Raw genomic sequence first — 14,241 nt, 5'->3', positions numbered from 1 at the left:
AATGTATCTCATATGATACACATCATACATATCTTGCTGCTCACAGGACATCAATCTCAGTGGGTTAAACCAACTTCCTGCCATAGATTTTCCTCTTGGGGTGGGGGCAGGGTGACAGAGATGCAGATGAGGGAATCAGGGCTTATGGGTGTGTGGGTGGTAATGGAAGAAAATTTAAATGGATAGCATCCAGCTCCCTGATCTGCCCCCCATGAAGGGACCAGGAATTCTTATTGGTACTCAAATCTAACTGTGGACTTCTAGTACTTTCTTTGGGTCAGGCAGGGCCCCAGGGCCTAGGAACCCAGAATTAAGACTTGGTACCCATAATCCAGGAGCCAGAACAGTGCAGGGCATAAGCCTGAAGAGCAGGCACCTGCAGGCAGGGGCTGAGGTACCAATAAGAAAGGGGTCCCCTGTGCCCCTAAACACATCATGGTGTGGAAAGCCTGGGAAGCTCTGGGTTCCAGTCACCTACTGGGCACCTGGTGGCCACATATCTGGGGCAGGTCAGAGACCTTCTCCAGACCTTCGCTAATTCAGCTCTAAAATCTGCCGACAGTTTAATAAAGGAGCTTAAATGCCATAACGTGTGTGGAAGTGCTTGGAGAAAGTTTTATACGTGAGTACACAGGCTCCTTTATCAGAAAAGGCACCAAAGCTTCCCATCCTTCTGAATTGGACAGCAGCTGAGCTGTCCGTGGGGACTAAAGAGGAAGTACCCGTTCCTGCTCCCTGGAAGCTGCCCCAGAGGAGTGGGTACCCCAAGGCAGAAGGGGTGCCCCAAGAAGTAGCTTTTCTTTGTGGGAGGCAGAGATGGGAGCAGCAGACTGTGTCCTGAGAGAGGGATGTCTATAGAGAGTGAGGAGCTACTTCCTCGGAGAGAGGCCCTGGAGTCAAGGGGATCCTCTTGGAAGGGGTTGGCTAAGGCCACCGGGAAGCCCAGGCCCTGCCCGTTTTGGGTATCTCCTCCTCAGGCCGTGTCCCCTCTAATCTAAGGCAGCGAGGCCAGCAAATGCCTGCCCTTAAGGGGCCAGGGTTGGATGTGTGACTTAATAAGGTTGAGAGCCACAAGTAATCCCCTAAGTACTTTGCCTGTAACCTAAGATTATCTGGCCTGCAAACACCTGTTTTCACTTCTTTGCTGATAGCGGTATAAAAAGCATGCTGGTTAATGACTCTAGGAATTGACCAGGGGTGGAATGTACCAAAATTTGTCCTATCTTGGAAGTACCTCCTGGGGAACCAGGCTGCACATGCCCATCCACAAGTTTAGAGGAACTGGAAGGGCTCACCCGAGTTTCCATCCATATGCAGTCATTGGGACCTAGCGGGAGACTTGAAGGTCAGGGTCAGGATTGCAGGGTCTCAGGTTAGTGCAGCCGCTAGGTCCCTCGTTGATGGGCAGTGGTCAGTCCTTCAGCCCCCTGAGCCACCGTTTCCACGCCTTGAGAGGGAGGCAGTGTCACACCTACTCTGCTTGCTACAGACAAGGTAGTCACGAGGAGCGGGGGAGGCAGGTGTAATCTGCACGCTGGGCCAACAGCTCACATCCCTAGATGGGATCTAGGTAGATGTAGACTCTTTTGAGAAGCAGAGCAAGTGCCAGCCCTGTGAAACTGACCAATCATGTTCTAACCATTTAGAACTGCAAGTCTCTGCTTCGGGTGGCACGGAAGATGTTGGCAATTTGTTGGAGAATCATTTCTCTGCTGGAGACGCAAGTCTAGAGGAGAAAGAAAGGGCACTTTATGCAGACGCGGCCCCTCAGGACAAGAAACTGCTCCTTCACTACCCGGATGGCAGGGAGGCTGAGAGCTCAGAGAAGATTGCAGCCGCTGGGGCTCCTCCAGCTGCTGCCAGCAGCGGCTCCGACCCCGAAGCCAGCCTCTCTAATGCCTCAGCTGCAGAGTCAGCTCCTCCCGGGGACACTGTGGGGCCTGGGAAGGATGGGGAAGGCCCATCAGCAGGAGGGGTCGAGGGGCCCGTGGAAGAGGAGAGGCCAGGGCTCAGTTTGGGAGGAGGAGAGGAGGGAGCTGCCGGTGGGGAGGCAGAAGGACAGACTGGGAGTGGCGAGGTCCCTGAAGAGGCTAGGGAGGTCCTAGCAGACAGTCCCATGCAGGCAGCAACAGTGGGGACAGCTGAGCCTGAAGCTGCAGAGGCCCCTCCTAGCTTAGAAGGTGAGGAGTTTCATGCCCAGGAGACGGAAGGCGAGGGCACCCCGAGGCCTGGACAAGAGCCGGCAGTGCTGGATGGAGCTCCTGATGTCGCGTCTGTGGGAGAAGAGCCAGAGGCCGAAGATGACACAGGAGCCAGGGAGGGGGCTGAGGACCAGGGGGAGTCCAGTCCCCGCCTGGAGGCTGGCCCAGCCACAGAGACCAGTGCAGAGTCTGGGGGTGCCCAGAGCTCCGGGGCAGGAGGAACTGAGGAGGAACAACCCCCAGAGGGCCAGGCGCCAGGAATGCCCTTGGAGGATGAGACCTCCACTGAAGAAGAGGGCGGTGACAACGGTGGAAGTGAGGAGGCGGGAGGAGATGCATCTGAGTCGGAAGAAGACAGCGGTGACGGGGCGAGTTCTGAGGAAGAAGGGAGCGCCTCTGACGAGGCTGGGGAGCGCCAGGAGGAGCCCCAGAAAGCAGCAGGAGACACCAACCATGTGGATGAAGGGGCCCAGCTCGGCCTGGAGGAACTGAATGCAGGGTCTGAGGGCGGTGAGGCCCAGGATGCTGAGGCAGAGGAGCCCGAAGATGGACGTCAAGGGAGGGGGATTCCTGCAGTTGCTCCCCAGGGTAGGAATTAAATCCTTAAATGCATCCCCAGCACCTTGGGCAGCTGCATTCTTCCTGGAAATCTCATATATAGTGGGTCAGGGAGGGGCAGGCAGGGCAGGAGGGCCCCCAGTGAACCCCGGGTCTGCCAGGCAGAGTCCCCATCGAGGGCACTGGCCCAGGGAGGTACCTTGGGCTGCTCATGAGCCATGTGTCTCCAGTTTGGAGGGACCAAGAGGGTCCAGAGGGATCTGGGCACTTCTGAGTCAGGCCCACTGGAGCCGCCCATTTGGGGTCTCTAGATGCTTCTTAACATGAACCAGCACCTTCACCTGAAGGACCAGGGGACAAATGACAAGGCCTGAGGCCCCAAGGCTGGCCAGTGGCAGGATGTGCAGGGAGGTGGTTGCTGGAGGTAGGTTGAGACCCATCTGGGGGATCACCTTGATCGGCCAGAACTTTGGGTCTCCCCTTGATGACTAGGCCATAGGAGGCTTGGAGAACTGGGACTGAGGGGTCGTGATGTGACTCGAGAACTCAGACTGACTGTGATCACCAATGTCCCTCAAATGTCCACCTCGGGCAGCAGCCACTGCCCTCGAAAGGTTGGGAACAGGAGTTGGGGGGAGAGGGCAGGGAGAAGTTATGGGGTAACATTGGAGATGGATCTGGTGCTAGGGATGGCCAGGACACTTCGTGGCTTCATCGTCTGAGATGTGGACGTAGAGCAGGCGCTGGGCTTTCAGGGAGAGTGGTTGGATCAGGTCCCCCACGGTCGCCTTACATAATTTAATTTACATACCATTTGTCAGGTACCTGTATTCTTCATAAACAGGGAGGGTGGGATGGGTGGTGCTGCCTTCAGTAAGCTCCTCCTTTTTGCCTGTCTCCCCATTCTGGGTCTGGGGTCTGCATGTTGGTGGTCCTTTGCTTTCCACCCCTAGCGGGACTGGCCTCTGTCTGCCCACAGGCCCACGTCTGCTTCCCTCCTAATCACTTGCAGTTCCCTGTGCAGGCAGCCTGCATAGACATGGCTGTGACATTGAAGGCCCAGACCTAAGGCCAGCTTGGGCATCTGGACACGCTGCAGTGGCTCCCCTATTCCCATTCTCCACACACAGCCAGAGTGATCCTGATAACATGCTCATCTGATCACCGCAGCTGTCTGCTTAGAATCTTTTCCCCCACCCTCCACCTTCTGGTGCCCTTAGGATGAAATCAATCTCCTCTGGTGGCCTTCAGGGCTCTGCAGACCTCTTCACGCACTGCCACAGCCATTGCCTTCTTCCTGCTTCCTGCTGGACAGCTCCTGTCTGGGCTTTCCTAGAAAACTCTCTCTCCTTCACCTAATTCCCTCCTCCTCACCCTAGACCTGGAGACATTTTCTCCAACTCCCCCTTCCAAGACTACCTGGGCATGCTTCTTAGACACTCAGAGCTTCTGGAATTTTCCCTTCCATAGCCACCCACCATTTGCAATTATGTTATTGTACAAGCCGTTTATCATCTCTCTCCCCACTAGGCTGCAGGGAACCTCTCTAAGGGCAGGGGCTGTACCTGTTTTGGCGTCACTCTCAGCATGACACTCGGAGCTCAGCGTGTAGTAGGTGCTCAATAAATATTTGTTGCCATAATAAAATGGATCATGGAGCTTTAAGGTTGAGACTGATTTTTTTTGGGGGGGGGCAGCTGGCTGGTAAGGGGAACTGAACCCTTGGCCTTGGTATTACAAGGCTGTGCTCTAACCAACTGGGCTAACCGGCCAGCTCCTAAGATTGGGTTTTCAAATTCCGTTGTAAAGGCAGAACTCAGTTCAGTTCAACTGGAGGCCCAGCCTTCCCCCACCGTCTTTCCAAGCAGCCTAGCGCTTGGCTGGCCCTGAGTCTGCTCTAACCCTGTGTCTGCTTCTCTCCCCAGAGGAGATGGAGGATGTGAGTGAGGAAGCCCCTCCGAGGGACCGCTCCCACATCGAGAAAACCCTGATGCTGGATGAGGACAAGCCAGCCGACGATTACTCTGGTAACCAGAGGAAGGGGACCCAGGCTGGGCTGGCAGAGCCTCGGGGGCTGCTGGGAGCCAGGGTGCAGGGGGCTGCAGATCTGATGCCAGAGGGGACCACAGGGAAAAGGAAAGCCCTGGAGGTGGGGAGCTTTGTGGAGGAGGCGCCGTGAGCATGGTCCAAAGCCGTGGGGCTCCAGATCTGCAGAGAGGGGGAAAGGAGACCCACATGGAGAGACCAGAAAGAAAAATTCCAGAAAGGAGTGAAAGGACAGAGGGCGAATCCCAGGGCTGCCTCCGTGCTGTGGCAGGGGAGGATGGTTAGTAAGAATTCATCATGTTTGCTTTGATTTTTAGCTTATAAAGCTCTTTTGTGTCTGGTGTTTCATCCCATCCTCATAATAACCCCAGGATTTCGGCGGGCCTTGCCGTCTCCTCTCGTCAATGAGTTGTCTGGAGCTCAGAGCTCAGGGTGCGCAGCTTGAGAGCGGCGGGGTGAGGGGTAGAGTCTGGCCAGCCTGCCCCTTGTCTCCATGCCTTCCTCTTTGTGCCTCAGCCTTGCCTTGGAGCTGGGCTCTTCCCACAGGACGCCTGGGATGTGTGAATTCCCCAGGAGCACCTGGAGGTGTGGTGGTGGGTGAGGCCCCAAGGGCGTCCTGTGGGAAGGCTCAGTGCCGTGGTCCTTGTGTCCTGCGGGCATCACACGCAGAGGTGGGCAACGGAGAGAGGCCTTCCGTTCAGCTGCAGGTGGAGGCAGCGTTTCCAGATGCACTACTGAGGAGGGGAGGAGGGAGTGACTTAGGTGTAAAAAAATATACAGCCCAGGAGGCTTTGCGGGATGGGTGGGAGAAGGCCTTTTGGTTTGAAGATGTCTGAGGGTTGGGATGTGGACCAGCTCCCTTCACACTCGCTACTGTATGGCACAGTCGCTCGGCTGCAAACGGCCCCTGCCCCTGCCAGGTGTGGATGGGGCTGCCCTGGGGTGTGAGCCCCCTTGGCGGTGGAGGAGCCACCTGGAACCCACCCTGCCTGATGCTTGCCCCTCACCCCTCTCTGTCCCCAGTGGTGCTGCAGCGGCTTCGAAAGATCTACCATTCGTCCATCAAGCCCCTAGAGCAGTCTTACAAATACAATGAGCTTCGACAGCATGAGATCACAGGTACAGCACGGGCCGCACCTCTGCCCCACCCAGACTCCCCTGGTGCCCACTCGGGTTCCCAAGCTCTGCGGGTAGTGTGCGCGAGAATGCACAGGGAGAGGGTGGAGACCTCTGTCCTGTCAGCCACCCCTTCCACTGGAGGAGTGCCCCGTGCTCTCCAAGGGCTTTGCAGAGAGCACTTCGTTTTCAAACATTTATGCTGCAGCAGTGCATGTGTCGCTTTCCATCCCTCCTGTGCTCAAGCACCCAGTGGAGTCCCTACTCACAGATGGGTCACATCTGAGTCCTCCGAGTGGCCTGGGCTGCTCCCCTCCTCCTTGTCAACCCCCTCCCCCTACCATCACCTTCCCTTGGGCCTGGATTCTTTTAAAAATTGGTTTTCAAAGTAGTAAAAATAAGACATACTTTTGCAAAAAACGTTCCAAATAGTGCGGGATAGTATAAATAGAAAAATAAAAATTCCTTTCTTGATCTCCAACTTCTCTAATTCCACTCCCAGAGGCACCCACTGTTATAGTTTCTCATGAATACTTCCAGACATTTCCTCTGCCTATGTGAGCATATAAAAGTCCATTTACAAAAATGGGATCATATTATGCAGACTGTATGCATGTGTGTAGATGCACCTTATTCTTTCTGACGGCTGCCTGGTCTTCCCTTACGTGATTGCTGCCTGCTCTGCTTAACCAGCACCTTACGGATGGACAACGGGGTGCTTTCCAGTTTCCAGTTTTAAAAGTGTTCCAAACACTACTATAATCTTTACATATTTCATGCAAGCATATTTGTAGAAGTTCTAAAAAGCAGAGCACTGAAATTAAACATTTTGATAGTTGTTGCCAAATTGCCTTCGATTATACCAGTTTGTACTCATAATAACAGCAGATGAGAGTTCTTGTTCCCATGGCAATGCCATTTTAAGTGTTATTCACCTTTTAAAGCTTTAGCAATGGTATCTTGTTTTTTTCATTATGAGTGATATTACAAATCTCCTGTATTTATTGGCTATTTCTAGGTCATCTTGTCTGATTCTCTCAATGGCTATAAAATGGGTAGGAATGTTAGAGGATATATATTATTCCTGGAGGGAATTCCCGTCCACAACTACCTATACTGATTCTTGCCAGCCTAAAAGTCAGTATCATGGAGGATGTACAGACATTGGTGTGAGGTTACAAAGTCACCCAGTGGCTTTCCTCTGTCTCCCACAATTGCCTTCTCTTCTAGCTCTAAGACCAAGTGGCCTGGCCCTACTGGGAAACTCCAGTCTTAACATCAGCAGAGGCCAGGAGGCTGCTGTTGCCCCAGGCAGTGGTGCTGGGGAGGGAGTATAAGGTTCCTGGCTCTTGATCTCACTTTCTGGACTTGGTCCTTCTCCCAAGTCTGCCGCCAGCTTCCCGCATTCTCTGACCTCCTGCGTGTGCCAGCGATGCCCCCTGCTGTAGAGAGCTGAAACAGCAGCCCCCGGAGGAGCCATCTCTGTGCTCTGCCCTGGAGAACGGGAAGGTCCAGCATCCTCCTTGGTGTCCCCTGGGCCGGTGTAAAGAGACTTTTTGTGAAACCTCTGTGGCTATGCCTGGGGACTCCAACCACCCTCTCAGCCTGCCTATTCCTTCCTGTTCCCAAACCAGGAATTGACACCCATAGAGATGTGAGCATCTCCTTGTATTTACAGGCAGGCAGGGATGGGGCAGGACCATGGCAAGCACTTTCAGGCAATATATATTTGCCCACCATTTATAAACAACATCTTGGTCTTCCAGGACTTAGTTTCCCCTCAGAAAAAGAAAACCAGTGCTCCAAAAAGCAAGATGCAGAGGGGGGCTGGCTGGTTAAAGCGCAGTGTTATAACAACAAGATAACGCGTTAAGATCCCTGTACAAGCTAGCAGCCAAAAAAAAAGCAAGGTACAGAGAAGAAGTATACCATACTATTCTCTGTATAAAAAAGACGAGGAATATGATATCTACTAATTCTGCTTATATATGCATTAAAATATTTAAAAGAATATGTGAGAAATTAGCAGTGGTTACCTATTAGAGGGGCTGTTTTGGCCAAGGCAGACTGGGCACATGCACAGGAGACTTTTCACTGTATACTTTTTTGTACTTCTGGATTTGGACAAAGAAATTTAAAAAATTAAAATGGTAAGAAATGAATGAAAACAACAGCAGCAACAAAAAAATGGAGTGCCTACCGTTTTGGGGACTATCTGCCAGACTTCAGGAGATGGGTCTGGAGAACTTTAGGTGCCAAATCGTGCAGGCTGGCTGCATGTGCTGTAGTTCCGAGAAGCGCAGAAAGAGCGGAGGCCTGCCCATCAGCAACAACACTGACCACATCATTGTCAAAAGCCTCTCAGCCTCCCTTCCCCATCCCCTGGTTTTAAAAGCACTAGAGAATTCTGCTTTTCTTCTTAGGGATCACACCTGAAGTGGCCCATGCAGGGTGTTCTCCCCCACAAGGCTCCTGGAAGGACACTGGACATAGGGCCCAAGAGGCCAAGAATTGTCAGTCCGGTGTTTGGTTTTGGACACTGGCACATTTGTCACGGACCTTGGAGGCTAATATTTGAGACTGGCCCAACAGCCCAGGGTTGGGCTGAGTTGGGGGTTTGAGGAGTCACCAGCTAAGAGGTGGGAGAGCTGCAGGGGCTGGAAACAAGTAGCACCTCAGTCCAGACCCCCCCCCCCCCCCCCCCCCCCCCCCCCCCCCCCCCCCCCCCCCCCCCCCCCCCCCCCCCCCCCCCCCCCCCCCCCCCCCCCCCCCCCCCCCCCCCCCCCCCCCCCCCCCCCCCCCCCCCCCCCCCCCCCCCCCCCCCCCCCCCCCCCCCCCCCCCCCCCCCCCCCCCCCCCCCCCCCCCCCCCCCCCCCCCCCCCCCCCCCCCCCCCCCCCCCCCCCCCCCCCCCCCCCCGCAGGGGCTGGAAACAAGTAGCCCCTCAGTCCAGACCCCCCCCCCCCGCCCCAGACTGCATCAGCTTCTTCCATATCTGTTATCAATCCAGGTGGCAGAGTTTTAACTTCTGTCCATGTGAAGTTCTGCGCTCCCTTTTTTGGGAACTACTCTCCAGATTGAACCAAGAGACACTCACCCAAAGTGAGCTCCAATTCAGTGTGTGTTGAAGTCACCTACAGCCTGCCTCTGGTGCAGGCAGCTGGGCAAGGCTAATACAATGACTTCTGGTGTCTTTTAACTGGGTGAGCATCCCTGGAGAAGTGCCACTGATTGCTAGGCACTGTCTGATCCACATAGAATTCCCCAACCCAATGGACGGTCTGGGACGTAGAGTGCTTTGGAGAATGGTACCACCCCCATAATAAGAACTTTTGTTTGTTTACTTCCATTTCTAATTTTTGTTACCCACAGACGGGGAGATTACTTCCAAGCCAATGGTGCTCTTTTTGGGACCGTGGAGTGTTGGTAAATCCACCATGATAAACTACCTCCTTGGGTTGGAAAACACTCGCTACCAGCTCTACACAGGTAGTAGATTTTCTTATGTGGTTGTGGGTATTTGAATGTCATATGTAAAAGCACTATGAAAAATTAAATCATTTTTATGTATCTTCAATATGGTAATAAAAAGTACTGGGCTGGCCCGTGGCTCACTTAGGAGAATGTGGTGCTGATAACACCAAGGCCAAGGGTTTGGATCCCTATATAGGGATGGCTGGTTAGCTCACTTGGGAGAACGTGGTGCTGACAACACCAAGTCAGGGGTTAAGATCCCCTTACCAGTCATCTGTTTAGAAAAAAAAAAAAGTATGCACGAGGCAGCCACACCCATGTTCATAGCAACATTATTCATGATAGCCAGAAAGGAGAAACAGCCCAAATGTTCATCAATGGATGAAAGGGTAACTGGGCTGGTCGGTTAGAGCACTGCCTTGCAATACCAAGGTCAAGAGTTTGGATCCCTGTGCCAGCCAGCTGCCAAAAAAAGAAGGATATCCAAAATTTGGTCATATGTGTATGATGGAGTATTATTCAATCTTAAAAAGTAATGAAATTCTGACACACACTGCAACATGGATAAACTTTGAAGACATTATGCTAAGAAAAATAAGCCAGACCAAAAGGAGTAGGCATATTCACAGAGACAAAAAGTAGAATGGTGGGTGCCAGGGGCTGGGGAGGGGGGTGGGAAGTTGCTGTTTAATGGGGGCAGAGTTTCAGTTTGGGAAGATGAAAACGTTCTGGAGATGGATGGTGGTGGTGATGGTTGCATAACAGTGTGAATGTACTTAATGCCACTGAACTGTGCACTTAAAGTGGTCACAATAGTACATTTTATGTTATATATATTTACCACAAGTAAAAAAGGACACCACTAGCTTAGCAAATGTATCCTATTCTTATGGCAAAACTCTTCTGAGACATCCCACTCAGCCACACACTTTGCAGTAGGACTGATTCCCAGAGGTCATCGCGTTCCTTCTAATTTCACCTGGTGCCTGCAGGTGCCGAGCCCACCACGTCTGAGTTCACGGTCCTCATGCACGGGCCCAAGCTGAAAACCATTGAGGGTATTGTCATGGCCGCGGACAGTGCCCGCTCCTTCTCACCCCTGGAGAAATTTGGCCAGAATTTCCTGGAGAAGCTGATTGGCATCGAGGTTCCCCACAAACTCCTGGAGAGGGTCACTTTTGTGGATACTCCAGGCATCATTGAGAACCGCAAGCAGCAAGAAAGAGGTAACTGGGCACTCATTTCTGAACAGCGTGAGATCTCAAAATAGAAAACTATTTTTGACAGAGGGTAGGAGGCAGAGAGGGGAGAGGAAATGTGGCCAGTGTTGTCCAGGCCCAGGAGACGCATTCTCTCCTTCCACTCCTCTCTTGTTGTCACTGAGCTGACACTTAGGTTTGGAGTACCTTGTCCTCTGGTTCCCCAGGGACTGTATTCTCCCGAGGAGAGGACTAGTTTTCCCTGCAAGTAGACACTAGAGGTCCAAGCCAGGGCTGCATTGTCTTTGGGAGGCCCAGTCTGTCCAGGATAGTCAAGGGCCTGGACTAATTGGATCCCAGTCCAGATATGTTTGACATCTGGCTAAATTGAGTCTGTGGCTCCTGAGTTTGCTCTGGATTGAACTTGACCTTCAGCTCTTCCTATTCCATTTCTGTTCTACCAGGCCTGCTTGAATATAAGTCATTATCAGTTTTCCAAAGCCCCACTTGCCTTCAGGTGGCTGGGGAATGCCACTTTAGTCCTGGCAGGTGCAAGGCTGTGACATGGGCCACTAAGCACTGCCATGGTGCGAGATTGTCTGCAGGGACGAGTCCTAAACAGGGAAGTTGTGGGAACATGTGACCAGATGGTGGATCTCAGTTTATGGTTATAACCAGACCCTGCTTTATTAGTAGTGATAATACCACTAATAATTATAATATTAAAGGAAACCTATCGTACCCCTATTATGCATTGGATAATTTTATGCTTTATTGGCTGATCATTGTGAAATAAGATTTCAGTGTTTTCAAGATCAGGTATTTCTTGTCTGCTCATTTTGTAAATAAGAAAACTGAGGAAATAAGATGTTAAAGGATTTAAAATATTTTGGCACCTGCTGTATGACTGGTAGTTTTAGTTACGTGCTCTCCTATATTTATAGCAACGTAGTAATCTTTATATCAACTTAGATATTATTGTTCTTCTTGTTGTTTTGTAGCTAAAAATCTAGAGCTTAGAAGCATTTGATATTCAGCTGGCCAGTGGCAAAGCCCAAATTCTAGTCCATCTTGACACCAGGTCCCTGTGTCTTTCCCCTAAACAGTGTATCCTGTCTTTTCCGTTTTCCCAATTCCTGGCTTCTCTCCTCCAACGTCTTTGTCATTGCCCCAGATCTTTTTAGACAGTAGGAAAATCTCCATTTAGAACAAGTACTTCACTTCTGTGCAGACTTGGATTTCACTGTAGATTAAAACAAGGACCAGGCTATTTTTGGCAGGAGGTTGGCCAGGAGCAGGAGCAATGCAATTAATTCTGGATAGTTTAGAAACCCAGAAGATCCCTCGTACTGCAGCTGCTTCTAGCCCACAGTGAGGTTTGGTTCTGAAGGCAGGAGCTAGGGTTTTGAGAAAGGCCTGCTCAGCGTGACATCTCACTCCCGTCTCCCGCAGGCTACCCCTTCAATGACGTGTGCCAGTGGTTCATCGACAGAGCCGACCTCATTTTTGTCGTTTTCGACCCAACCAAGCTGGACGTGGGTCTGGAGCTGGAGATGCTTTTCCGCCAGCTGAAGGGACGAGAATCCCAGATAAGGATCATTCTGAACAAGGCTGACAACCTGGCCACGCAGATGCTCATGCGGGTGTACGGGGCCCTCTTCTGGAGCTTGGCCCCTCTCATCAATGTCACGGAGCCCCCGAGGGTTTACGTCAGCTCCTTTTGGCCATATGACTATAGGCCCGACACCCACCGGGACCTGTTCCTTAAGGAAGAGATCTCCCTCCTGGAAGACCTGAATCAGGTTATCGAGAACAGGTTGGAGAACAAGATAGCCTTCATCCGCCAGCATGCCATCCGGGTCCGCATTCACGCCCTCCTGGTGGACCGCTATCTGCAGACGTATAAGGACAAAATGACCTTCTTCAGTGATGGAGAGCTGGTGTTCAAGGACATTGTGGAAGATCCTGATAAATTCTACATCTTCAAGACCATCCTGGCAAAGACCAATGTTAGCAAATTTGACCTTCCCAACCGCGAGGCCTACAAGGACTTTTTTGGCATCAATCCCATTTCTGGTTTCAAACTCCTGTCGCAACAGTGCTCCTACATGGGAGGATGCTTTCTGGAGAAGATTGAGCGGGCCATCACCCAGGAGCTTCCCGGCCTCCTGGGGAGCCTTGGGCTCGGGAAGAATCCAGGTGCTCTCAACTGTGACAAAACAGGGTGTGGAGAAACTCCAAAGAACCGCTATAGGAAGCACTAGATTGTCATGTAGCCGTCCTCGGGTTCCTGTTGGTGAATGAGCGTGTGTCCTAACTGTCTGGGAAGTCCTGGTTTATTAACCCTCTGAACCACCCTGGCACGAATTATTACACATCGGAGATTTGGAGGTTCTTTGAGGCCCGTGGTGCTGGGAGGTGCATGGGTCTGGGGAGGAGCGTGGAAACTGTGAATTATAGTGTGTGATTGTCCTGTTGCTTCAATTAGGAGGCCTGATGGAGGCAAGTCAGGCTCCACCTGCTTTTCCTGGGCCCTATCTTGGAGGGACAGAGAGCAGCTCAGTTCTAGTGTATGCTAAATCAACAAGGGTCAAATAAGCTAAAAGCAGATGAAATTCCTTTTTCCCCTCTAAGCTGGGAAAATTGTGACAACCTGAGTCATAGAGGGCCTCGCAGGTCTGTTCTGGCTTTTTTCCATGCACAGTCTTCTGTTTGCTCCCCAGACCCTAGCTGCCTCCTGAGCTTGGGTTGACTTTCAACAGTGGACAGTCTTTTGGGTCTGAATCTACCTGGGTTTTGAGCCTCTCCCCTGGCCCTCTTCCCTGTTTCTTCAAGGGTTGGGGTGGTGGTTTAAGACACCAGACCACTAAGAGAGAAGAAGAGTTCCCAGTTTAGGATCCAGATCTGCCTCCCCTGTTGCCATTTCTCTGAATTTGTCTTCTAAGCCAGCCGGGCAGCTGGGTCCCTTCATCGGCCCCGAGAGGAGGGTGCATGGTCCGTGTATTCAGGTAATTTACCTCTTGGAGGTGATTTAAGGGAAGATACTGGAACGGCTCAGAGGGTTAATTGGTTTGCAGTGTGCCTTTGTCTATTGCATGTCTTGGAAAACTCAGATCCCAAAGGCATTGGGTTTCAGAGAGGACAATGGAGACCTTGCTCCTTTTCATTAGGGACTTCTCCAGGCAGCCAGACTCTCCAAATTTAAGAGGGAGGCTGTTACTGCAACTTCTCTGTGGGAACACTTGGCAGAGGAGTTGTTCCTTCCCGGTTTCCATTGCCACCGCTTTTCCTTTCTTTTCTTCTCCATTCCCTGATGCACCAACACTTCAAACTTGGAGTAATTTCCTACGAGTCGGAACCAGCACCAGCCACGTGGTGTCAGTGGCAACCATGGCTTAACAGTCAGCTTCTCACCTGAATCCATGGAACGCACCACAGGAAAGCCAGGGTCTTCACGTACTGATGGGTGTGCATCTGCGTGTGCATAGACGAGAGAGAGTTTAGGGAGCTGACATACACTTGAGGGCAGAGAGAAGGAACTCGTTGAGAGAGTCCTGCTCAAAGACAGGCATTGTCACCTGGGAGGGTGGGGGAAGGAAGGGCCTGGGGGCACGAGGCAGCCTTTGACAAAGTGTGCAGTCCTGGAGAC

At 52.1% G+C, this 14,241-nt stretch overlaps 1 protein-coding gene across 1 annotated transcript in view; it reads left to right on the top strand.

Moving 5' to 3' along the window:
• Window positions 1-13,389, top strand: part of SRL (sarcalumenin) — a 38,474-nt gene extending 25,085 nt beyond the window's left edge. Inside the window, exons 2-6 of the mRNA XM_008573824.1 lie at window positions 4,685-4,786; window positions 5,829-5,924; window positions 9,292-9,408; window positions 10,386-10,619; window positions 12,045-13,389. Coding sequence (XP_008572046.1) covers window positions 4,685-4,786; window positions 5,829-5,924; window positions 9,292-9,408; window positions 10,386-10,619; window positions 12,045-12,856 — 1,361 coding nt within the window. The 3' untranslated portion in view covers window positions 12,857-13,389. The remainder of the gene's footprint in view (window positions 1-4,684; window positions 4,787-5,828; window positions 5,925-9,291; window positions 9,409-10,385; window positions 10,620-12,044) is intronic.
• The last annotated feature ends 852 nt before the right edge of the window (window positions 13,390-14,241 follow it).

Source organism: Galeopterus variegatus, unplaced genomic scaffold (assembly GCF_000696425.1).
Source record: "Galeopterus variegatus unplaced genomic scaffold, G_variegatus-3.0.2 Scaffold968, whole genome shotgun sequence".
Taxonomy (NCBI): Eukaryota; Metazoa; Chordata; class Mammalia; order Dermoptera; family Cynocephalidae; genus Galeopterus; species Galeopterus variegatus.
This window is presented reverse-complemented; position numbering and strand designations above follow the sequence as displayed.